This window comes from Balaenoptera acutorostrata, chromosome 8 (assembly GCF_949987535.1).
Source record: "Balaenoptera acutorostrata chromosome 8, mBalAcu1.1, whole genome shotgun sequence".
Classification (NCBI taxonomy): domain Eukaryota; kingdom Metazoa; phylum Chordata; class Mammalia; order Artiodactyla; family Balaenopteridae; genus Balaenoptera; species Balaenoptera acutorostrata.
Genome location: NC_080071.1, coordinates 111,369,745 through 111,396,412, shown reverse-complemented (window position 1 = coordinate 111,396,412; position 26,668 = coordinate 111,369,745). Strand labels below are relative to the sequence as shown.

General features: G+C 36.2%; 1 protein-coding gene across 2 annotated transcripts in view; it reads left to right on the top strand.

Annotated features, from left to right (window-relative positions):
* Positions 1-26,668, top strand: part of DPP10 (dipeptidyl peptidase like 10) — a 690,622-nt gene that overhangs the window by 352,937 nt on the left and 311,017 nt on the right. Inside the window, exon 5 of one of the 2 annotated variants that reach the window (XM_057551306.1) lies at positions 24,758-24,832. In XM_057551306.1, coding sequence (XP_057407289.1) covers positions 24,758-24,832 — 75 coding nt within the window. Of the gene's footprint in view, positions 1-24,757; positions 24,841-26,668 lie in introns of both variants that reach the window. The other variant, XM_057551305.1, reaches the window with a different exon arrangement.

Below are 26,668 nucleotides of genomic sequence, written 5' to 3'. Positions count from 1 at the left end.
CTCAGAAGACCTCCTATACAAATTAAAGGAATAAGCAAACCATCAGATACTTTTTGTACTTATTGCTACTTGTACATTTGGAATAAACATTTGGTCTTCATGTTTGTAAGAGGGTGGCCAGGTGGAAGAGATGAAGTGAAAACTTCTGTTGTTAGTGTTTTTATTTAATGAGAGAAAAGTGGTTGTTGAAATCATGCAGTGATTATATATGTATACATTTGTTAGACTAAATTAAACCAACCAGCTGAGGTACTTCAGCAATTAGGTTATTAACTAACTAATAATGGCATTTCTATTTTTAAATGAATCAGTTAATTCACAGACATTAGAAGAGCAGATACTCTGAATGCAACGATTTATAGTACTTGTGGAATGCCAAGGAAATATAAGCCATATTGCTCACTTTCTTAGAATATGGATTTCCTTGGGGGAGATAATGCTTACCTTCCTGAAAAAGTTTAACAAACAGCATAGAGCAGTATCTATTATTTCTTAATTGATTGGTCCTCGGGGATACTAGAGAAGAGGCTAAGGAATCATCGAGAGATGCTGAAATCAATGGGAAAGAAGCTCTCCATATGAGATAGGACAGGAAGTAGAAAGCAGGAATCAGTAATTATGACAGCTAATGATTGGCTAATTAAAGTCAATGCGAATTAAGTTCAATAAAACTAGTTTGGAGAACAAAATTAAATGAATTTTTGTATTTGTTTCCTTTATTATAAAGTAACATTTTTGATGGGGGGTATACACCTTTAGTGGTCAAGTATTTAAGTTAAGAATAGACACGTAGTACGTGAATATCTGGTTATGTGACTGTTCCACACTGATGATCCTCTTACACAGGTTAATGAGGTCTTCTACTGGTCACTAATTATCTTTTTTTTTTTTTTTCCCAGCATTTATTCCTTGCTTTCTTAGTCTCTTGGGTACATCAGAAAAGGAAAAGAACAAACCTTTTCGGTTATTATTTCATTCTATTGTTGGTACTTCATACTTTACACCAACTCCATCTCATTGTAGTTTTCTGCATGTGCTGATTAATGCCATTTTATCTTTATGCTTGTATGTTTAATCTTTTAAAAATCCTTTTGAGGTCTATTTCTGCTCTTTTCTATGTTGGCCATGACTCTTAATTACCACCGAGTCATATTTAACAAATATTCTAATTTACTGATCTTTTAAGATTCGTAGGCTCCCTGAAGACATTTATCTCACAACACAGATAATTAAGCAGTTTATAAGTCCTAGAGGCATCAGAATTCAGTGGAGGAGGGTGAGGATAAAGATTGGAATGCGACTTATGTTTCCAACTAGTTAACTCAGAACTGCAAACAAAAATTACAAATTAACACGAATCCAGATGAATTCAAAGGAACTTATTTAATCATTTTCTCCTTCTAACTCCAAAATAGCATTATTAAACACACTTGTGTTTTAAAGATCTTGCTAAGCTAAAGTCTGGATATGCTTTCTCTCTCAGGCCATACTCTTGGGAAAAAAATCTCTTATCAGAGCATAAAATTTTTATTTATAGCACAGTTTTTTTTTATTGAGCAATTAGCAATACTTTAATGACAATTATAATTAATTGGATTAGATCACTATAAGAAGCTTTGTAGTAAAGTGTACCAAGGCAATTGAGAAAAAAAATTATTACTTAAAATGTGATAACAGAATAGCCTACTGTATAATAAGACATATTTTGCAAAAAAAAGGGGCCTGCCAATTTATTTTAAAACTTAATATAACATCACATTCTCATTTCTCTGCTTACATACATTATAAATATGAATGGTGGGCACTTTTAGCTATGTAATCATGGTTAGCAGACACTATGAGTAACGATAATATTGGCTGTGACTGTCAAAAATAAAACAAAAGTAAATAATTTTCCTGAAATAATTGGCTTATGTCTTAAGGCATTCTTTTGGAGTGAAGATAGGTGGACTTCTAATGAAGGAGAAAATTAAAGCGTATATAACTTTTTGAAGAGGAGTTACATGAAAGGAGTGATTTAGCCCCAAAACTGCTCTTAATCATTTTTAAGTGTTTGGAAAAGTTATCTCATAAAGCCACAACTATTTCAGACAAAAGCTCATTCACAGTGTCATAATGAGGAAAATGTTTCATAAGTATTAGCTGTATTCTTTCTACTGGAAATAATTTGAATATCACCAGTAGTCTTGGCAAAAAACACCAGCATTCATAAATAGTTCCATCAAATCTCTGAGATTACAAAGGAATTGGAAACATGATTCTAAGCTATATGCTTAAACATTACTAAGATTTAAAAAAAAAAAAAGCTCGTGTACTAATATGGAAAGGGAAACTAAATATCTGCAAGCTTTTAAAACTATGCTATAAAAATAGCCTAAAGCAGAGAAAGGAAATTCAAGGTAACATTCAAGGGAAATGTTACCTGCACATGTTTTGGTCCAACTATTTATTTATAGGTCATTACAAAATAGTAGGTTTGACTAGAACCAAGGAATATTTATGGACTTATCATGCATAGAGATAGCATCAGTTGATTTGCATACCACTGCAGTATTTTTTTTTTAACATCTTTATTGGAGTATAGTTGCTTTACAATATTGTGTTAGTTTTTGCTGTATAACAAAGTGAATCAGCTATACGTATACATATATCCCCATATCCCCTCCCTCTTGCATCTCCCTCCCACCCTCCCTATCCCACCCTTCTAGGTGGTCACAAAGCACCAACCTGATCTCCCTGTGCTATGCGGCTGCTTCCCACTAGCTATCTGTTTTACATTTGGTAGTGTATATATGTCCATGCCACTCTCTAACTTCGTCCCAGCTTACCTTCCCCCTCTACGTGTCCTCAAGTCCATTCTCTACATTTGCGTCTTTATTCCTGTCTTGCCCCTAGGTTCTTCAGGACTTTTTTTTTTTTTTTTACATTCCATATATATATGTTACCATACGGTATTTGTTTTTCTTTTTCTGACTTACTTCACTCTGTATGACAGACTCTGGGTCCATCCACCTCACTACAAATAACTCAATTTCGTTTCTTTTTATGGCTGAGTGATATTCCATTGTATACATGTGCCACATCTTCTTTATCCATTCATCTGTCGATGAACACTTAGGTTGCTTCCATGTCCTGGCTATTGTAAATAGTGCTGCAATGAACATTGTGGTACATGACTCTTTTTGAATTATGGTTTTCTCAGGGTATATGCCCAGTAGTGGGATTGCTGGGTCATATGGTAGTTCTATTTTTAGTTTTTTAAGGAACCTCCGTACTGTTCTCCATAGTGGCTGTATCAATTAACATTCCCACCAACAGTGCAAGAGGGTTCCCTTTTCTCCACACCCTCTACAGCATTTATTATTTGTAGATTTTTTGATGATGGCCATTCTGACTGGTGTCAGGTAATACCTAATTGTAGTTTTGATTTGCATTTCTGTAATGATTAGTGATTTTGAGTATCCTTTCATGTGTTTGTTGGCAATCTGTATATCTTCTTTGGAGAAATGACTATTTAGGTCTTCTGCCCATTTTTGGATTAGGTTGTTTGTTGTTTTTATATTGAGCTGCATGAGCTGCTTTAATATTTTGGAGATTAATCCTTTGTCATTTGCTTTTTTTGCAAATATTTTCTCCCATGTTGAGGGTTGTCTTTTCATCTTGTTTATGGTTTCTTTTGCTTTGCAAAAGTTTTAAGTTTCATTAGGTCCCATTTGTTTATTTTTGTTTTAATTTCCATTTCTCTAGGAGTTGGGTCAAAAAGGATCTTGCTGTGATTTATGTCATAGAGTGTGCTGCCTATGTTTTCCTCTAGGAGTTTTATATGTCTGGCCTTACATTTAGGTCTTTAATCCATTTGGAGTTTATTTTTGTGTATGGTGTTAGGGAGTGTTCTAATTTCATTCTTTTACATGTAGCTGTCCAGTTTTCCCAACACCACTTATTGAAGAGACTATCTTTTCTCCATTGTATATTCTGATCTCCTTTATCAAAGATAAGGTGACCATATGTGCGTGGGTTTATCTCTAGGCTTTCTATACTGTTCCATTGATCTATGTTTCTGTTTTTGTGCCAGTACCATACTCTCTTGATTTCTGTAGCTTTGTAGTATAGTCTTAAGTCCAGGAGCCTGATTCCTCCAGCCCCGTTTTTCTTTCTCATGATTGCTTTGGCTATTTGGGGTCCTTTGTGTTTCCATACAAATTTTGAATTTTTTTGTTCTAGTTCTGTGAAAAGTGCCATTGGTAGTTTGATAGGGATTGCAATGAATCTTTAGATTGCTTTGGGTAGTATGGTCATTTTCACAACGTTGAATCTTCCAATCTGAGAATATGGTATATCTCTCCATCTGTTTGTATCATCTTTAATTTCTTCCATCAGTGTCTTATAGTTTTCTGCATACAGGTCTTTTGTCTCCTCAGGTAGGTTTATTCCTAGGTATTTTATTCTTTTTGTTGCAGTGGTAATTGGGAGTGTTTCCTTAATTTCTCTTTCAGAGTTTTCATCATTAATGTACAGGAATGCAAGAGATTTCTGTGCATTAATTTTGTATCCTGCCACTTTCCCAAATTCATTGATTAGCTCTAGTAGTTTTCTGGTAGCATCTTTAGGGTTCTCTATGTATAGTATCATGTCGTCTGCAAACAGTGACCATTTAACTTCTTCTCCGATTTGGATTCCTTTTATTTCTTTTTCTTCTCTGATTGCTGTGGCTAAAACTTCCAAAAGTGTGTTGAGTAATAGCGGTGAGAGCAGGCAACCTTGTCTTGTTCCTGATCTTAGTGGAAATGGTTTCAGTTTTTCACCATTGAGAACAATGTTGGCTGTGGGTTTGGCATATATGGCCTTCATTATGTTGAGGTAAGTTCCCTCTATGCTTACTTTCTGGAAGGTTTTTATCATAAATGGGTGTTGAATATTGTCAAAAGCTTTTTCTGCATCTATTGAAATTAACATATGGTTTTTCTCCTTCAGTTTGTTAATATGGTTTATCACATTGATTGATCTGCATATATTGAAGAATCCTTGCATTCCTGTGATAAACCCCACTTGATCATGGTGTATGATCCTTTTAATGTGCTGTTGGATTCTGTTTGCTAGTATTTTGTTGAGGATTTTTTCATCTATGTTCATCAGTGATATTGGTCTGTAGTTTTCTTTCTTTGTGACATCTTTGTCTGGTTTTGGTACCAGGATGATGGTGGCCTCGTAGAATGAGTATGGGCATGTTCCTTCCTCTGCTTTATTTTGGAAGCGTTTGAGAAGGATAGGTGTTAGCTCTTCTCTAAATGTTTGATAGAATTCACCTGTGAAGCCATCTCGTTCTGGGCTTTCATTTGTTGGAAGATTTTTAATCACAGTTTCAATTTCAGTGCTTGTGATTGGTTGTTTCATATTTTCTGTTTCTTCCTGGTTCAGTGTCAGAAGGTTGTGCTCTTCTAAGAATTTGTCCATTCCTTCCAGGTTGTCCATTTGATTGGCATATAGTTGCTTGTAGTAATCTCTCATGATCCTTTTGTATTTCTGCAGTGTCAGTTGTTACTTCTCCTTTTTCATTTCTAATTCTGCTGAGTTGAATCTTCTCCCTTTTTCTCTTGATGAGTCTGGCTAATGGTTTATCAATTTTGTTTATCTTCTCAAAGAACCAGATTTTAGTTTTATTGTTCTTTGCTATCGTTTCCTTCATTTCTTTTTCATTTATTTCTTATCTGATCTTTACAATTTCTTTCCTTCTGCTCACTTTGGGTTTTTTTTTTTTTTGTTCTTCTTTCTCTAATTGCTTTAGGTGTAAGGTTAGGTTGTTTATTTGAGATGTTTCTTGTTTCTTGAAATAGGATGTATTGCTATAAACTTCCCTCTTAGAACTACTTTCACTGCATCCCATAGGTTTTGGCTCGTCCTGTTTTCATTGTCATTTCTTCCTAGGTATTTTTTGATTTCCTCTTTGATTTCTTCAGTGATCTTTTGGTTATTTAGTAGTGTATTGTTTAGGCTCCATGTGTTTGTATTTTTTACAGTGTTTTTCCTGTAATTGATATCTAGTCTCATAGCATTGCGGTTGGAAAAGATACTTGATACGATTTCAATTTTCTTAAATTTACCAAGGCTTGATTTGTGACCCACAATATCGTCTATCCTGGAGAATGTTCCTTGAGCTCTTAAGAAGAAAGTGTATTCTGTAGTTTTTGGATGGAATGTCCTATAAATATCAATTGAGTCCATCTTGTTTAATGTGTCATTTAAAGCTTATGTTTGCTTATTTATTTTCATTTTGGATGATCTGTCCGTTGGTGAAAGTGGAGTGTTAAAGTCCCCTACTATGATTGTGTTACTGTCGATTTCCCCTTTTATGGCTGTTAGCATTTGCCTTATGTATTGAGGTGCTCCTCTGTTGGGTGCATAAATATTTACAATTGTTGTATCTTCTTCTTGGATTGATCCCTTGATCATTATGTAGTGTCCTTCTTTTTCTCTTGTAAGTCTTTATTTTAAAATCTATTTTTTCTGATACGAGAATTGCTACTCCAGCTTTCTTTTGATTTCCATTTGCATGGAATATCTTTTTCCATCCCCTCACTTTCAGTTTGTATGTGTTCCTAGGTCTGAAGTGGGTCCCTTGTAGACAGCATATATATAGTTCTTGTTTTTTTTTTTTTTAAATATTATTCCTCCCCATATTTATTTGTTTATTTATTTATTTATAAGTAGATATTCATTTTTAATTATTTATTTATTTATTTTTGGCTGTGTTGGGTCTTCGTTTCTGTGCGAGGGCTTTCTCCAGTTGCGGCAAGCGGGGGCCACTCTTCATCACGGTGCGCGGGCCTCTCACTACCGCAGCCTCTCTTGTTGCGGAGCACAGGCTCCAGATGCACAGGCTCAGTAGTTGTGGCTCACGGGCCTAGTTGCTCCGCGGCATGTGGGATCTTCCCAGACCAGGGCTCAAACCTGTGTCCCCTGCACTGGCAGGCAGATTCTCAACCACTGTGCCACCAGGGAAACCCAGGTCTTGTTTTTTTATCCATTCAGCCTTTCTATGTCTTTTAGTTGGAGCATTTAATCCATTTACATTTAAGGTAATTATCGATATGTGTGTTCCTATTACCATTTTCCTAATAGTTTTGGGTTTGTTACTGTAGGTCTTTTCCTTCTTTTGTGTTTCCTGCCTAGAGAAGTTCCCTTAGCATTTGTTGTAAATTTGTGGTGCTGAATTCTCTTAGCTTTTGGTCATCTGTAAAGGTTTTAATTTCTCTGTCAAATCTGAATAAGGTCCTTGCTGGGTAGAGTAATCTTGGTTGTAGGTTTTTCCCTTTCATCACTTTAAATAGGTCCTGCCACTCCCTCTGGCTTGCAGGGTTTCTGCTGCTAGATCAGTTGTTAACCTTATGGGGATTCCCTTTTATGTTATTTGTTGCTTTTCCCTTGCTGCCCTTAATATTCTTTCTTAGTATTTAATTTTTGATAGCTTGATTAATATGTGTCTTGGCATGTTTCTCCTTGGTTTTATCCTGTATGGGACTCTCTGTGCTTCCTGGACTTGATTGACCTATCCTTTCCCATATTAGGGAAGTTTTCAACTATAATCTCTTCAGATATTTTCTCAGTCCCTTTCTTTTTCTCTTCTTCTTCTGGGACCCCTATATTTCGAATGTTGGTGTGTTTAATGTTGTTCCAGAGGTCTCTGAGCCTGTCCTCAATTCTTTTCATTCTTTTTTCTTTATTGTGCTCTGTGGTAATTATTTCTACTATTTTATGTTCCAGGTCACTTATCCATTCTTCTGCCTCAGTTATTCTGCTATTGATTCCTTCTAGAGAATTTTTAATTTCATTTATTGTGTTGTTCATCATTATTTGTTTGCTCTTTAGTTCTTCTAGGTCCTTGTTAAACATGTCTTTTATTGTCTCCATTCTATTTCCACGATTTTGGATCATCTTTACCATCGTTACTCTGAATTGTTTTTCAGGTAGACTGCCTATTTCCTCTTCATTTGTTAGGTCTGGTGGGTTTTTACTTTGCTCCTTCATCCGCTGTGTATTTCTCTGTCTTCTCATTTTGCTGAACTTACTGTTTTTGTGGCCTCCTTGTCACAGGCTGCAGGTTCGTAGTTCCCGTTGTTTTTGGTGTCTGTCCGCAGTGGGTAAGGTTGGCTCAGTGTGTTGTGTAGGCTTCCTGATGGAGGGGAGTGGTACCTGTGTTCTGGTGAATGAGGCTGGATCTTGTCTTTCTGGTGGGCAGGTCCACGTCTGGTGGTGTGTTTTGGGGTGTCTGTGAACTTAGTATGATTTTAGGCAGCCTCTCTGCTAATGCCTGGGGTTGTGTTCCAGTCTTGCTAGTTGTTCAGCATGGGGTGTCCAGCACTGGAGCTTGCTTGTCATTGAGTGGAGCTGGGCCTTAGCCTTGAGACGGAGATCTCTGGGAGGGCTCTCGCCAATTGATATTGGTCTCTGGTGGTCCAATGTCCAGAACTCGGCTCTCCCACCTCATAGTCTCAGCCCTGACTCCTGGCCAGAGCACCAAGACCCTGTCAACCACACGGCTCAATAGAGCTGAAATTTAGGGACTTCCCTGGTGGTCGAATGGTTAAGACTCCATGCTTCAACTGCAGGGGGCACAGGTTCGATCTCTGATTGGGGTGTTAAGATCCTCGGGCGTGTCATGGGTTTTACTGTCTTTTTTAGTAAGAACGCACAGATAGGTAGAAAACTTGGGGCCAGTTGTGGCAGGCTGCCATTGCAGTATTTTTATTTGTTTAAATTTCACTTATTCTGCCACTGAATATTTGGGCTGGGGGATAGATAAAAATCTTTTTACCACCAAGATATCAAGGAGCTTATTTTCTCATTTATGTTTGAGGAAAGAGCTGCGTGTTGAAAAAAAAATAGAATGGCACAAGCAATTATTTTTTGGATAAAGACAACCAAAATTTCACCTCTTAAAATTTGAAATAAAGAAAGGTTATCAGGGTTTTCTGACCACCCAGGTGTTTCACATGCTGGCTATAATCATGGAGGATTTAGATGTTAAAAATCTGGCCTCAGACAGGGCATACAACGATGGCAGAGTAGGAAGACCCTGAACTCACCTCCTCTCACGGGCATACCAAAATTACAACTATTTACAGAACAACTATTGATAAGAAAGATCGGAATCTACCAGAAAAGATCTTCCACAACTAAAGATATAATAAAGAACGGATCACAACAAGACAGCTGGGGGTGTGGGCAGAGTTATGGTACATTCAAGACCCATACCTCTGGGAGAGTGATCCACAAATGAGAACATAATTACAACTGCAGAGGTTCTCCCCAAGGAGCAAGGGGTCTGAGTCCCATATTGGGCTCCCCAGCTGGGGTACGAGAGCAAGAAGTGGAGCCCCCAAAATGTATGGCTTTGAAGGCCAGAGGGGCTTACTTTAACGTGATCCAGAGGACTGTGGGAAATAGAGACTCCACTCTTAAAGGGTGCACACACAATCTCACGCACTGTGGGACCCAGAGCAGAAACAGTAGTTTGAAAGAACTCTGGGTCAGACCTACCTGCTGATCTTGGAGAAGCTCCTGGAGAGGCAGGAGGTAACTGGAGCTCACCCTGAGGGTATAAATACTGGCAGCAGCCATTTTGGGGAGCTCCTTCTCCCATGTGGAAACTGATGCTGTCAAGGAATATTTTGGAATCCTCCCTCCTGCTTATTAAAGTCAGGACCCAGCCCTGCCACCCCCACCTTCCAGCCTGTAGGCACCAGTACTGGAATCAGGCCAAGCAACCAGCTGGGCAGGGACACAGCCCCACATACCAGCAGACAGGCTGCCTTAAGACCCCCTGAGCCCATACCTTCCCCTGGACATGGCCGTGTCCACCAGTGGGTCCAGGACCGAGACCCACATACCAGTACGCAGGCACTAGACCCAGGACCTCCAGGGCCCTGCAGCCAGAGACCCTGGGAACCACCTCCATCCACCAGTGGGCAGGAATGATCCCCAGAACCCCCTGGGCCCTGGCCACACCCACCAGCCAGCCAGCTCTAGCCTTGGGACCAGCCTCATCCACCAGCAGTCCAACACCAACTCTGGGACTCCTGGACCTAGGACCCAGCTCTGCCTGCCAGCAGGATGGCACTAGCCCCAGAACCTAACTTTACCCACTGGTGGGTGAGCACCTTGTACTCCTCTGCCTCGTTATATATCCCCACTCTCCAGTGAGCCAGCACCAGCTTTGGTATACCCTAGAACCTGCAGCCAGCCATGTAAGGAACCGGCCTAACCCACCAGCAGGCCAACACTAACTCCAAGATCCGAGCCCCAAAACCATCCACCCCAGAACCTAGCTCTGCCCCAGAGTGCTCCAGCACTAGCGCTGGGGCCCCCAGGGTTTCCACAGCCAGCTGCCTTGTGATCTGGCCCCACCAACCAGTGGCTGGCAGTCTCCATACAAGGCAGGGCCTGACAACCAACCAAACCAGGAGCCAGCCACACTTACCAGACTCTGTCCACAGTAGTTAGCCCTCCACAGCAGAAGAACTCACACAGCCCACATAGGGGCATCCCTAGAGCATATAGCTCTGGTGACCAGAGGGGAATATGGTGCTGAGATGCACAGGATGTCTCCTACAAAAGATCACTTCTCCAAGATTGAGAAACCTAACCAACATACAAGAAATAGAAACAGCAAATTAAGCAAAGTAAGGTAACAGAGGAACATGTTCCAAACAAAGGAACAAGGTAAAACCCCATAAGAACTAAATGAAGTGGATGGAGATAAGTGGTCTAACAGATAGAGTTCAAGGTAATAACAATAAAGATAATCAATGAACTTGAGAGAAGAATTGATGAGCAGAGTGAGAAGTTATAAGTTTTTAACAAAGAGTTAGAAAATATAAAGAAGAACCAAATAGAGATGAAGAATGCAGTACTGAAACAAAACAAAAGAAACAAACAAACAAAAAAACACTAGAAGGAATAAACGGTAGCTTAAATGATGCAGAGGAATGGATCAGTGAGTTAGAAGACAGAGTAGTGGAAATCACGAATGATGAACAGAAAAAAGAAAAAAAAGAAAAAAAGAAATAAGGACAGCTTAAGAGTCCTCTGGGACAATATCAAGCATAGTAACATTGATGTTATAGGGGTTCTAGAAGGAGAAGAGATAGAGAAAGAGGCAAAGAATGTATTTGAGGACATAATAGCTTAAAACTTCCCTAACCTGGGAAGGGAAGCAGACACTCAGGTCCAGGAAGCACAGAGAGTCTCAAACAGGATCAACCCAAAGAGAACCACACCAAGACACATTGAAATTAAAATGGCAGAAGTTAAAGATAAAGAGAGGAATATTAAAAGCAGCAAGGGAAAAGAGCAAGTTACCTACCAGGCAACTCCCATTAGGCTATTAGCTAACTTTTCAGCAGAAACTCTTCAGGCCAGAAGGGTGGCACAGTATATTTAAAGTAATGAAAGTGAAAAACCTACAACCAAGGAAACTACCCAGCAACACTTTCACTTGGATTTGAAGGAGAGATCAAAAGTTTTACAGACAAGCAAAAGTTGAGTTCAGCACCACCAAACCAGCTTTACAAGAGGTGTTAATGGGACTACTCTAAGTGAAAAAGAAAAGGCCACAACCAGAAACGTGAATATTATGAAAGGAAAAAACTCATTGGTAAAGGCAAATATACAGTAAATATATTTTGGATATTAACCCCTTATCAGTCATATAATTTGCAAATATTTTCCCCCATTCAGTAGGTTGCCTTTTCATTTTGTCAGTGGTTTCATTTGCTGAGCAAAAGCTTTTAAGTTTAATTAGGTCCCATTTGTTTACTTTTGCTTTTGTTTCTTTTGTCTGAGGAGACAGATCCCCAAAAAATATTGCTACAATTTCTATCAAAGAGTGTTCTGCCTATGTTGTCTTCTAGGAAGTTTTAGGTCTTACATTAGGTCTTTAATTCATTTTGAGTTTATTTTTGTATATGGTGTGAGGAAATGTTCTAATTTCATTCTTTCACATGTAACTGTTAAGTTTTCCCAGCACCACTTATTGAAGAGACTGTTTGTTCTCCATTGCATATTCTTAGCTCCTTTGTTGTAGATTAATTGACCATAAGTGTGTGGGTTTATTTCTGGGCTCTGTATTCTGTTTCATGGATATGTGCATCTGCTTTTGTGCCAGTACCATGTTATTTTGATTACTGTAGTTTTGTAGTATAGTCTGAAATCAGGGCACCTGATTCCTCCAGCTTTGTTCTTTTTTCTTAAGATTGCTTTGGCAATTTGTTGTCTTTTGTGGTTCCATATAAATTTTACAATTATATGTTTTGTTCTGTGAAAAATGTCATGGGTATTCTGATAGGGATTCCATTAAATCTGTAGATTACTTTGGATAATATGGGAATTTTAATGATATTAATTCTTCTGATCCACGAACATTGGATATCTTTCCATTTCTTTGTATCAGCTTCAGTTTTCTTCATCAATGTTTTATTGTTTTCGCAGTATAGGTCTTTCATCTCCTTGGCTAAGTTTATTCCTAGGTATTATATTCATTTTGATGTGATTTTAAATGGGATTGTTTTCTTGCTTTCTCTTTCTGATAGTTCATAAGTAGTGTATAGAAAAGCAACAGATTTCTGTATATTATTCTTATATCCTGCAACCTTACTCAATTCATTTATTAGCACTAAACTTTTTTGGTGGATACTTTAGGGTTTTCTATATATAGGCTCATGTCATCTGCAAATAGTGAGCTTTATTCCTTTCTTTCCAGTTTGGATGCCTTTTATTGCTTTTTCTTGTCTGATTGCTGTGCCTAGGACTTTCAATACTGTGTTAAATATAAATGGTGAGTGTGGGCATCCTTGTCTTGTTCCTGATTTCAGATGAAGAGCTTTCAGCTTTTCACTGTTGAGCATGATGTTGGCTGTGGGTTTGTCATAAATAGCCTTTTTTATGTTGAGATATGTTCCATCTACACATTCTATTCTTTATAAAAGAAATAGTAATTAAAGATTCATTTCATAGAGATAATCTTACATCTTTATACTATGTATACACTTACATATTAAGTAAAAAAAAAACAAACAAATTCACATTGTAAGTTCTCTTTATTTGGAACAAAGCATTTATGTTTATAATCTCTCCTTCAGTTTAATACTAGTTTTACAATTCTGTGGCTTTCTTCTTTCTTATCATTTGTTATGTCCCATAATATTTATATGTCCCTTATATATTAACATTTGAGATTTTATAAAATACAGTATAATTACAAATAGAAATATTACTTTTTTTTTTTAACTTTTGGGTTTATTTATTTATTTATTTATTTATTTATGGCTGTGTTGGGTCTTCGTTTCTGTGTGAGGGCTTTCTCTAGTTGCGGCAAGTGGGGGCCACTCTTCATCACGGTGCGCAGGCCTCTCATTATCGCAGCCTCTCTTGCTGCAGAGCACAGGCTCCAGACACGCAGGCTCAGTAATTGTGGCTCACAGGCCTAGTTGCTCCACGGCATGTGGGATCTTCCTAGACCAGGCCTCGAACCCATGTCCCCTGCATTGGCAGGCAGATTCTCAACCACTGCGCCACCAGGGAAGCCCCAGAAATATTATTCTTAATCTCCCTCATTGACATGTTTAAGAACAATATAGTGAAAACATGGTTGGAAAAAATATATATAGTATATTGACCTATCTGATATGACAGTCACTAGCCACATATAGCTATTTAAATTTATTTTAAATTAATTAAAATCATGTAAAATTAAAAACACCATCTTTTAGTGACAACAGCCACATTTTAAACATTCAATATCCAAGTGTAACCAGTGGCTGCCACACCAGATGATGTTCATACAAAGCCTTTCCATTACCATAGGAAGTTCTTCTGCACAGTGCTGATATACATGTATATATAATAAAAATAAAAGTTTTCCTCCATATCACTCTGTACTCCTTTTTGAGGGTAACCATGTACATATTTCTGCTCATCAAAAATGACTCCAGAAATATGTCTGTGGGTCTTCTTACATCTGTACATAAACGATATATTTCAAAATATATGCACTCATGTGTGTGTGGGTATTTAATTTCAACAGCATGGATGGTCTCCCCTTTTCATCTACTTAATAATATGACCTGAAGGTCTTTTTATATGAATGCTTTTGTTTTTCTCTAATATCATTTAATGAATACATAGAATTCCCTTGCATAATACACTACCATATATTCATTTCTATTATATTCCTGTAAATACACTTGGCAACCATTTTTGAAATATATTTGTAGGCTAAATTCATAGCAGTACTATTGCTGGGTCCAAAGAAATGTCAATTTGAAATTTAATAGTATCAAATTGCATCAATCAGATCCACCAATAGTACATGATATTGCCTGTTAACCTACTCTGGCCGTCACTAGTATTGCCAACATATTAACTAATATCAATTTGGCTGATGAAAAAATAATAAAATAATAATTGTTATATTGATAATTATTGTTATATTTTAATTGTTATATTGTTATATATATAGTTATATATATAACAATATATATTGTTATATATAATATATAGTTATAATAATAATTGTTATATTGATTTGCAATTATTTAATTATGAAGAGATTGAACATTATCTTGTCATATGTGCCTTGACAATTGGTTCATTTTTTTCTATGAATTCCTTTGCATAAGCTTTTATAATTGGGACTTTGCAAGTGAGACCCATGTGCAGCAGAATTTCATCTTTACATATTTCTACTTAGCTTGAATCTCACTGGAATCATTCATTCACTGCCATCTTCAAAGTCCAGTGAAAGATTTTGTTTGTATTTCAAATGTCTTATTAGACCTGTATCTATTATAAACTGGTGGAAGAAGGAACGAATAATGAGCGTTAGTGAAGGAGGAACAATGGGAGGATTTGTGAGTAAATGTCTGTAATGAACTCATTTAGCTTTAAATACCTATTTAATATAAGAAGAACCATCTGCCCTATAAAGTGTTGGAAATGTACCCCTTAATTTTTCCCTCAGTTTTCAAAGTGAAATAAAATTAATACTAAAAAAAAAAAGAAAAAAGAAGCGGGCGAACTAAAAACATTCTTCATGTCTTGGGCTTAATCTGACCTTTATCTGCCCATTTGAAAATGTGCAGAAAAAGGATTGCTCTTAGCCTTCTATATATTTCATTAAAAAATATTGAAATCTTAACATTTCTGAGAAAGGGACAATGCAAGAAACAACTTTTGGCTTTGGGACACTAAAATGTAAAGATTAGTAAATGACAACTCAACTGAAACTAATTTGCCCTGGAAATGATTTTTATATCTATCCTTACATTTTTGGTGAATGTCTAACAGAGCTCCTAAGTGCAGCTGAAGAGACCCAGAAGTGTTTTCAACTGTGACTGTTAGATAAGAATAGAAGAACTGTTTTCTTACTTTAGAGCTGGGGATTTGAGCTCAAGACATTGGATCTGGAGGCAGCCCCTGATTGTTCCTTATTGTCATTCCATTGGATTTGACGTGATTTTACAGGACCTCTTTCTTTCCCTAGTTAAGCAGAAAGTTCTGTGCCACCAGGGAAGTAAATCTGAAGTTACTTTTTTCTTTTACTATTGCCCTTTGCTTTGGCAGATAAGGGTCAGTTATAATATATCTGCTTATTAAATGGATAATGACAAATGAGAAAGAAATGGAGAATCAACTTCTTTATGAGTCCTGAGCAGGAGGAATAATAGTCTACCTGTTAATATACTCAAGAAACATTGATGTTCAGAGCTGAAAACCTGAGTCTTGTTATTCTTTGGTTTGGTTCAGATTCTTCCTCTGAATTGTCACATCCTATAATTTTTTTGTTTGTATCTTGTATCTATTATAATCTCATGTTAAAATTAGAGTACACAGACAGATATTTTAGCATAGTAAAGAATGCCAAGTGGTAAATGATAAAGGCATGGTGAAAAGCATTAGTTAACTGAAAAATATTAGTGTGTAATTAATATAAAAAAACTCCAATTTTATTGAAAAATAAGCAAAAGATTTAAATACACTGTTCACAAAAGAAACACATCATTGATAAACAAATAAACAAATGCTTCACATAATTTACAAATAGAAAAATAATAGTCAACAAAGAGATAGTATTTTGCACCTATCCCACTGGCAAAGTTTAACTCTGACATTACCAAGAACTGGAAAGAATGTGGAGAACAGGACTTCTTACACATTGCTAGCAGGAGTGTAATTTGTGTTTTTACTTTGGGTAACAGTTTGTCATTTTGTGTGAAGTAGAACATTCACACACCCTACAACCCACAAATTTCTCCCTAGATATATACACCTTATGAAAATGGTTGCACATGTGCATCAGGAAAGAAGAACACAAAAGTTTATTCAGTCATAGTTGCAAACAACTGCTGTTCTCCTCAACTGAGCTAAGGATCTATTAATAGACATTTCTGATAAAGTGAACAATAAAGAATGACCTTTAGCTTTGGACCATTAAAATGCAAGTTTAGTAAATGACAACTCAACATTTAAACTAATTTGCTCTGGAAATTATTTTTTTACATCCTTGGGTTTCTGGTGAATGTCTAACTCAGTTTGGTTAGGTATATGTTCGCCTAAATGACATATTTAGTTGGTTTGAACCTTTAATAGAGGAACTGGGTTGTCCATGATCTTCATATATGTCCTTTTATCACAGCATTCTGTTACTGATTCATGCATATTTACATTTAGTTGTAGCTCACTAATTTTTGTAGGATATTCCATACTTTTATGTTATTTTCACATTATTGTATGGTTTGTCATTATTTTCATAGATTACAGCATATTTGTTGTTTATCTGATATTCAAGTTTAACTGGGCATGTTATATTTTTATTGGCTAAATTTATTACAAATGACACTCTGTCAAGAGACAAAATTTATTATTAATCTAATTCTGTGCATCCAAGGTCCATTAAGATGAAAACAACAAATAAATATTATACTTTTTATATAAATAGTTTTATCAAAGATAAAAATAAGAGAGAAGAAAGTAGATATCTAACCTGATATTATTGAAGAATATACCAGAATTTATTAAATATCAACAAATAAGTTTCTTTTTAGTTACTAACCTATGTTCTCTCTTGTTCTTTGGGATTATCAATGGTAATGCTAAACTAATGATGTCATACCAACTTTAAATGGGTCTTTGATCCATAAGAAAAATCGATCACTGTCAACCGAAATTTAATCTTTACAGCACTAGTATTTTCCTATTTTCCCCTCATTTTTAAAGAAGATTCAGCCAGGTTAAATTTCTTTATGAAGCAATATTGGTCATTATATTTTCTCTTCTTTTTAAAAATATGAAAATTTCAAAGTTCTTGGTAGCCGCTTCCTGGCCTATGAGAGATATAAAATCACATTACTGACACAAATTCTTGAAATGTCCATATCATGTTTTAAAATAGTAACTCTATTAATTAGGTTTTCTCTCTAATATTTATCTGATGGAATATCATTGCAAAAATGTACTTAAGTAATTTGCTACTGGAAAAATCCAGTCAACCTATCTGATAAGCATTGTATTGACCAAATTATATTAGGCCATGATTAGGAAAACTACCCAGAAATTCTAATGTGATATTTTTTGGACTTTCATAACTTTTAATTTCTTTCTATATGCTGTATTTTTTAGCATATTACATTTAGTGCATTACATTCTTTACCTGAATGTAATAACATCATTTAAGATAAATTATGTTTGAAATATTGTGATTTGAAAACATTAAGACAATTTGAAGAATCAGAGTAGCGTAACTGTACTTCAAAGGAATAATTTGTGTAAGTATGCAGTTTACAATATTCCTTAACTTCCTTCTCCAGCCTAAGCTTTCCTAATTTGTTGTATTTTTGAGTGCAGAAATACTGACATTCTTCTCAAAGTCATCTTGTTGGCCCTTTTTTTAAAGTTATTAATAGAATTCAGAGACCATTAGTTTTACCTTCTATTAAAAATAAAAATTGTTTTTTAAATGTTTTAGTGTATGGACTATGATCCAAATCAATAAAATATTAATTTGACCATTCACATTTATTGAGCAATAAAGATATATGTGAGGCATTCTACATGAGTTAGTAAGTACTGATTTAATAGTCTTAAAAACTACCTACTTGCACCATGGCATTTTCTGCCTTGAGTTTTTTAATAAAATATTCTAGAATCAATAAAATACATGGTGCCAAGAAAAAAAAAAGAGACGATCTATTATGTTTATACAACATGAATGTCCTAGGTATCACGAAGTAATATAATATAAACACTATACTAATTAATTGGGTAGCTACGAAAAGAGAACATTAAAAAAAATACAATAAAAGGTCTGATATTTAAAAAAATCTTTGCATATAAACACAGTTATGGCTATAACAAACAAACATGGCTTTATTTAGAGCTGCAAGATAAAAATAAAACAATCTCAAACATGGCTTTATTTAGAGCTGCAAGATAAAAAAAATACAGTCTCTCTGCCTCTTCCTTGTTTCTTTCATTTGAAGCCAGATAGAGAAAGAGAGTGCATCTTTGGTATCACTTAATAGAGTGCAATTTGGTTTGCCTTCTTTTCTGCCTTCTTTCTATCTTCTTTTCCTTTTTTATCAATTGTATAGTAACCATTTCCCTCCTGCCATCCACTTAAGGTCAACTGGCTTTTTAAAATCTTTCCTCATGCTTATTTCATGATTATTTATAGACTGCATTGTAAAAGAAGCTTATTGACAATATATACTTAATCACATACTTGAAAAAATATTTTATTTTTCTAGAATAAGAGATGACTTTTCTAAACATTTTTTGTCAGTTATCAATAAGCTAAAAATTAGATTAGGTAATGAGGGAAATTATAGCCAAATAAATTAAACATAAGGGGGGTGTGTGTGTGTGTGTGTGTGTGTGTGTGTGTGTGTGTGTGTGGGATTTTGGTTGGGTGAGGTGGAGAGAGCAGGAAAAAAAGACCATAGTGTCCTCAAAGACCTACTTTCTTGTTTTCTTCATTCTATCTCTGTTGAAAATGTACCCACCTACACTTTAAGACTTAGCGGATTCTCCAACTCAAGTTCTTGGACCAGTAATTTTTGTTTTTTGTAATAGAGGTGCCTATACATATTTTTATCACCAGCATGTTACAAGATCTAGAATAATACTCACCTGAACTGTACTGTTCTTATGCATCTGTCATTTCTCAATCTGAAGGCAACCAAGTCTTCCACCAGCTTTTGTTAATTTTAATCCAATCTCTTGTTCTTCTCATCTTGCTCATTCTTTTCTCAGCCTTAAGTCATACAAATGCATATTTTATATGTTCTGGCACTTCTGACATTTACGTTTGTGTTTAATGATTTCTTGCCATGATATTCAATATCTGACATCTTGGAATACCATCATTATCTCGTTTTACCTCTAGTTATAATGTTTCTGAGAAGAATGAATCATTGCAATGGAGCCTCTTAATAGGGGCATTACTGTGGCAATAGATGTAAATTGAGGTTCCAAACAACCCAGAAGAGCAATAATGGAAGTGATCAGTGGTTAAATGAACTGCACGTATAATTGTATACATATGACTCAGACGAATCACTTGCACTGAAAAGGACAGAGAAGGCTTAAAGAGGGAGAATTAGAATGATATTTGAGAGAAATACAGCTTGAATAAAGAGCAGGGAGAAGGGAAGTTATTATGGCAGGTGGAGCAGGTTTACTTATAAAAGTAATCGTAAACATTACTCATAGTAACTGCATTGTTACTGATGCACTCATAGTAGAACATGTTGTTTGAGAGGGGTTTTTTTTTAAAATTTATTTATTTAGTTATTTATTTTTGGCTGTGTTGGGTCTTCGTTTCTGTGCGAGGGCTTTCTCCAGTTGTGGCAAGCGGGGGCCACTCTTCATCGCGGTGCGCTGGCCTCTCACTATCGCGGCCTCTCTTGTTGCGGAACACAGGCTCCAGACGCACAGGCTCAGTAGTTGTGGCTCACGGGCCTAGTTGCTCCGCGGCATGTGGGATCCTCCCAGACCAGGGCTCGAACCCGTGTCCCCTGCATTAGCAGGCAGATTCTAAACCACTGCGCCACCAGGGAAGCCCTGTTTGAGAGGTTTTGCTCCTTTTATCTGATGAGAATGAATTTACGTTGAATGTAAACTTTCATCTAATACTCCATAAAATCCCAGATATCTCTCTTAAACTCCAGGCTTATATACAAAAAGCTTGAATATCCCCTATTGGATATATCCCACTAGGATTAAAACCATAGCATATCTAAAATTGGTATGTCTAAAATTTTCCTCAAAATATGCCTGTTTTTTGCTTTTTCCCAAGTTTGGTTGCAGTAGCAACATTTACCCAGTGATAAAAACGTGAAAACCCAAAATTGTTTTGTACACTTTCTTCTTTCTCAGGCTTCAGATCTAATCAATAAATTCTTTTGTTTTTATCGGCAATCTCCCTTGCAGATGTACCCTCCTGCCTATGCCCTTGCATCTTTCTTAACTTCTTGACGTTGCTTGTCTGGCTTGTCATGAGAGCTTCTTACCAGATCTCATTGACCTCAGGATGTCATCAGATCCAACTCACCCAACTGCCAGAGGAATCATTCTAAATTCAAAGCTGATTCTGTTGCTTCCTTGGCTTTAAATTTCACCATTCATGAAAACAGTGATTAGCTCTGCCATATTCATGTTGGTAATAATACACCTATAATGTTAACGCTAAGCCATGGGGCTAGCCCCACCTCTCTGGGAATCTTTTAAAACTACATGTACATTTTTAAAGGTTGTTCCCATAATGCAGTCTATAATTTCATTTAACTGGAAAACGTGGGATCATGAAGTTTTCACTTACATTACCACCAAGTATATGAAAAATATACCACCTGTTTTTAAAATCTCATAGCATTGTTTCCGCCCCCCCACCCTTAACCTTATGGCAATTTTTGCTTTACCAAAATTAAGCAAACTAGCAGCCCCTAGGCAGAATCTGGTACACATATATGTTTCAAAGTATCGGGCTATAATTTAAGAATCATGAGATTGTAAATTAACAGGTTGATTTCCAGCTTATCTTGAAAAAAATTGGAGAGTTAGAAATACTGTATATAATTTCCTATAAGATAATGATTATTTGAAGGTGAGGGGCTACTGCCCCCTTTTGACAGCCTGAGAAAGGCAGAGAAACACAGTGCCTGTCTTATCCTGCCCAATAAGAGATGGGAAAGATTCTAGTGATTTTGTTTTTCGACTTCGTAGCACCTTCAGTGTTTACCATGGTGTTCATCTTATTTTGAATGTTCAATAAGTTAGTTTTGGTATAGTTGAATGATACATACAAATGAGGTGCTACAAAATCTTGCCAAGCTGCCTGAAAGCATGCATTTGTTTCTCAACTTGATCAAATGTCTTGTCTCCCTTGTTAATTTGTTTAGTTAACCACCTGCATGTTTGTTTCCTGTTTATCCCACCTTACTTGGCTTTAATCAAATGTTCCTACCTGGCAGAGTTCATGCATTTTAATGCCCTTTGTTCAAAAATGCATTAGTAAGCATCATTGCTGAATAATACCGATAAACACATGTAGAAAATATTTCTGCATCCTTTTATTACAATAGTAATTAAGTGATTAAATATGTAGGTAACATAATAGCATTATTGGCAATAATAGACTTCCCAAAACAATAATTTGAGGCCATATCAAGTTGAGACTCAACTGGAACTATATTAATGTCTGTAATTAGGGTCAATGTAGACCAAGGGGTCTCCGGTGGCTGCTAGGAAGGATTAATCACCCAGATGCAACAGATTAATGACTTAGGTTAAGAGGGATTTGCCTGAGACTTCCCACGCCCCTTGACTAAGCGGCAAGGATGTGTTTCTTATACGTGTATCATCAGCAAGTCTCTTTGCAGCACAACTCTAAGTTCGAAGTTTCAGCAGCTTGGGCCTCTGAAAAGGTATTTGGAAAGTTTCCCAGGTTGTATGCTGCAGAAGCTGAAGGCAGTATAGTGATAATGAATAAAGTGCCAGACTGGATAATTGTAGGAACTGTAAAAGATACTAAAAGGTCGTTACCAGAGGCTCAGATGCACCTGTGAACTTGTGAAGTTAATTTGCGTGAGCAACATTCCATGAGAGCGGATGGGGACAAGGAGGGTGAGATTTTCGTTAAATAATTCGGACTTCAGACAGGGTAGCTCTCTAAAAAAAGAGAGAGAGAGAGAAAGAGAGAAAGAGAGAGAGGAAAGAGGAAGGGAGGAAGGGAGGAAGGGAGAAAAGAACCTCCTGTTGGCATAGGGCTTATGAAAGGAGTTCCTCCTGCATTCTTTCATTATGTATACTTCTCTGTGACCTTGACAAAAGTTTAAGAACTGTATTATTAGAGTTTTCTTATTCCCATAGGACTGGAATGATGGCATTGCCCTTTTAACCAATTTTTAAATAACAATAAACCTCCTCTTGTGTAACAATATACCTCCTGATACTGCAATGTGCAACGCTGAGAGAGAGGACCTTGTGTTCTATATGTCACCCTAAATCCCACACAGGCTAATACCTATCAAGTTTCAATATACAATAAGTTAACGAGAAAAAAAAGAAAGGATTAGAATGAAGATACCTCCCTCACAGCTTTGTCACGGGGCGGGAGGTGGGGGAATTATTGAGAACCACAGAATTCTAAGCAAGTTCAGAGCTTATGACAGATGATAGATCAATGGTAGCCCTACTGCTGTGATTGTTGTTTGTTGTTGTTATTTTCATTATTATTGAAGTGGCTTTTCGAAAAAATGAAAAACAAATTCCTTGAGGTGAATTATTGCCAGTGATTATTCTTACCATCTTCTAAGTGGATGGTACAAGATGGATGTATGCAGGCAACACCTCTTCTAAATCAACGTTACCATGTACAAGTATTTTCTCCCAGAGTACTCCATTCTCTTGCATATCTGGCTCAGAAATGAACAGACTGTGCTATTTCAGCAGCAGTTCTCTGGGTGACTTACAATTCAATTCATTCTGATACTAACTACTGAGAGTTAGTGAAGACCCCACGGGTTAAGGACTCAGTGCCTGCCCTCATTTCAGATACCAGCTTCAAGTCCTGAGACCCCAGGCTACTTGCATTTTTATCGGACTTGGTTTACAGATTTGGTGGTTCTCACAATCTCCCTTCAGATTTGATCATTTGCTAGAATGACACAGAAAGAACTATACTTACGATTACTGGTTTATTATAAAGAATACAGATGAAAAGCCAGATGAAGAGGTAAATAGGGTGAATGGAGAAGGGTGCTAAGTACAGTCTCTGTCTCGGTGGAGTTGGGATATGTCCCCTCCAGCTACATTGATATGTTTACTAACAAGGAAGCTTCTGCAAATCTCATGGTTCAGAGGTTTTCTACTGAGGTTTTGTTACCTAGGCCTGATTGATTAAATCATTGGCCACGAGCTTGAACTTCAGCTTCAGTCCCACCACCCTCCCTGACCTCCAGGTAGGGTTCAAAGTTCTCGCTCTCTAATCAGGTGGCTGGTTCTTCTCCAGAAGCTATCTTGCCACTCTCCCCCCACTCCCAATCCTGGAGTCATCTCATTAACATAAACTGTGTGTGGTCAAAGAGGGCTAGTTATTAATTAACAAAAGACCCTTCTATCTATCGCTCAGGAAATTCCAAGCATTTTAGAAGCTCTGTGCCAGGAACCAGGGAAAAAGACCAAATATATTTTTTATTATACCATGCAAACTTTACCAGATATGGGTTCTTCTGAGTTTCTTATCCTTTCCATTGTCTTTGGGAATTTCTAAGTACTAAAACCTTGACTTCACCCTTTTCTGTTTTTCTTGGAGACCAGTGTTGTTGAAACTGCCCAGACATAAAATGTATACAATTATGTATACCTGTATTTCTCTGCAAAAACCATACAAATTAGTTTGCTTAAAATCCATGTACAGTTTTTTATTTTTTTGTTTGCGTTTTGTAGGCTTTTGATGCAGCAACTCAATTTGCTTGCCTTCTCTTTAGCTATGAAATTACATGTAATCTCTATCCCAAATAAACCCATTTTCCCACTCTCAATGTATTTATCCTTCACTTTATGTTCAAGTCTTTCTAACATTGGATTTATTCAATGGTAAAATAAAAAGCTCAAAATTAAACATGTATAGTGTATTTGTTTATATTTCTATACCATATATATATTGAGTATAATCAATTATGTATTTGTGTTTTAATCTGCCTCACTCTGGGAGTTTCCTTTAAGGAGATTTTGTCTTTAACATATGTCTTTTTAAAAATATAAATATACAACCTGTGAAAAAACAAAAGTGCAGAGACAGGAAATCATGACACCACAGAATGCCAGTATTTCTTTTCCTTTTGATTAATCCAACATGCAAATATAAAAGCATTTTGGTTACTTAAGAAGTTCAATGATGTTTTGCTTTTTTATTCTTATAAATGAAAATATTAACTTAGTCTTTAAGCGATAACATGTAGGGGAGATACGTTAGCAAAATTTTTCTTAATGAAGTATCTAATATAGCCTCTCCAAATTTCTATATCCATCTGTAAGGTCATACATATGTACCTGCCTGTGCATACTTATAATACAAACGAGAAAGCCTATTTTACAATGTTATGAGGAGAATGGACATCTTTTTTTATACTTACATATCCAAATGAATGTTAATCTTTCTGTTATTAAGCTCTTTAAAATAATTGTTTCTTTTTATTTCTAGGTAACCTTCAAAGCATCAAGACATTCAGTCTCACCAGATTTAAAATATGTTCTTCTGGCATATGATGTCAAACAGGTAAAGGAGTGATCTTTGAAAAAATTTTTTCGTTGTGTTGCATTCAAGTGACAGTTGATAGTTTTCCTTGGTCATCTACTCAACTAGAGAAAATTTGACATATCCAGTAGGTGCAGGTGAATACTGATAACCGATATTGCACAAGAGAGTTTTGGCAACAATGTCCTTTCTTCCACACCCAGCTAGCAAATAACTGGAACAATCTGCTAGGTGCCTGTGCTGGTCCAAGTCCATCTCTTTTAGAGGAGAGTGTGGCAGAGCTTAGCAAATCCAAAAAATGGGGGCTTTTGACAATTCCAGGATAAGCCTTAATATCTGCTTGTGTTGTGTGTATACGTAGATTAAGGGGTTTCCTAATGGCTGTGCCTGAGCTGCAGTGTGTATTGTGGGAAGAGCTGGTGAAAACATTGATTCAGTTTATGGTCAATGGATTCTTTGTTGGTTTTTGAGCATAAGCCTTGTGGTTGTAGAAATTTCTAAAAGTGGGGCAAGGCAAAGAATCAATTCTGAACAAATAAAGTGTTCTACTTGCAATTAGTGTTTCATTATTCCATGTCAGCTCTATAGCACAGTTAGAGCAATATGTATGGTTGTGGAGTATTTTTACTCAGATATAATTTGCACTGTTAAAAAGCAAAGTAAATGTTGAAAAGGCAGTTCAGCAGATTAACTTCTGTAGAAAATAAATGATTTTGGAAATTATTCAAGAATGTTTTGTGTGCTTTAAGGCAGACAATAAAAATTTATAGACTTAAAGCAGGAAGCCTCATATAATGCGTTGAAACCCTTCGAGCACATGAAATTTTACTGTTCAAAGAACCTTCTACTTGATGGTTTTAGTCTTCTGAAATATACATGTGTTATATTTTTAGACAGGTTTATATTTCTTATTTAAAATAATTAATTTACACTACAAAAGGCGGGGGAGACTGTAATCAAAGACATCTTTTTCCTGTTATAAATTTTGGCCCTTTTCCTTTGCCTTTGTTCTGTGTTCTCTCTACTCATTGAGATTTTGAAAAACATGTAATAGTAGGAAAAGTGCTTGAGCTTTATAACCAAACTATTACAGCATCCTCAGTTTTTAAAACAATATTTATCTAAAGAGTTTTAGCTTAAAATGACTGCTATATTAAAATGATAATAAACTTTAAAAAAAATCAGGTTTTAGTAGCTACAATTTGTTTTATTCTGTTTCATTGATCTATGTGTCTGTCCTGCTAGTTCCACATAGTCTTCGCTTATTTTGGATATTTTACATAAATGGAATAATCTAGTATATGACTGTTGTCTGGCTTCTTTCACTTAGTATAATGCTTTTTAGATTTATCCACATTATAATATGTATCAGTAATTCGTTCCTTTTTTATGGTTGAATACTATTTCATTGTATGTATGTACTACATTTATTCATTTATCCATTGAAGGATACTTGGGTTTTTTCCACCTTTTGGCTGTTATGAATAGTGTTGTTGTAAACATTTGTGCACAAGCATTTTTTTGAGTACCTGTTTTCAACTTTGGAGATAAATATCGAGGTGTGGAATTGCTGGGTAATATGATAATTCTATGTTTATCTTTTTGAGAAACCACCAAACCACTTTCTAAAATGGCTGCACCATTTTACATTCCCACAGGCAATGTGCAAGTGTTTCAGTTTCTCTGTATCCTCACCAACAGTTGTTATTTTCCATTCTTCTTATTGTAGCTATCCTAATGTATATGAATTGATATCTCATTGTGGTTTTGGTGTATACCTCCCTAATTAGACTAATGATGTTAAGCATATTTTCATGTTTGTTGGCCTTCTGTGTTTCTTCTTTGGAGAAATGTCTA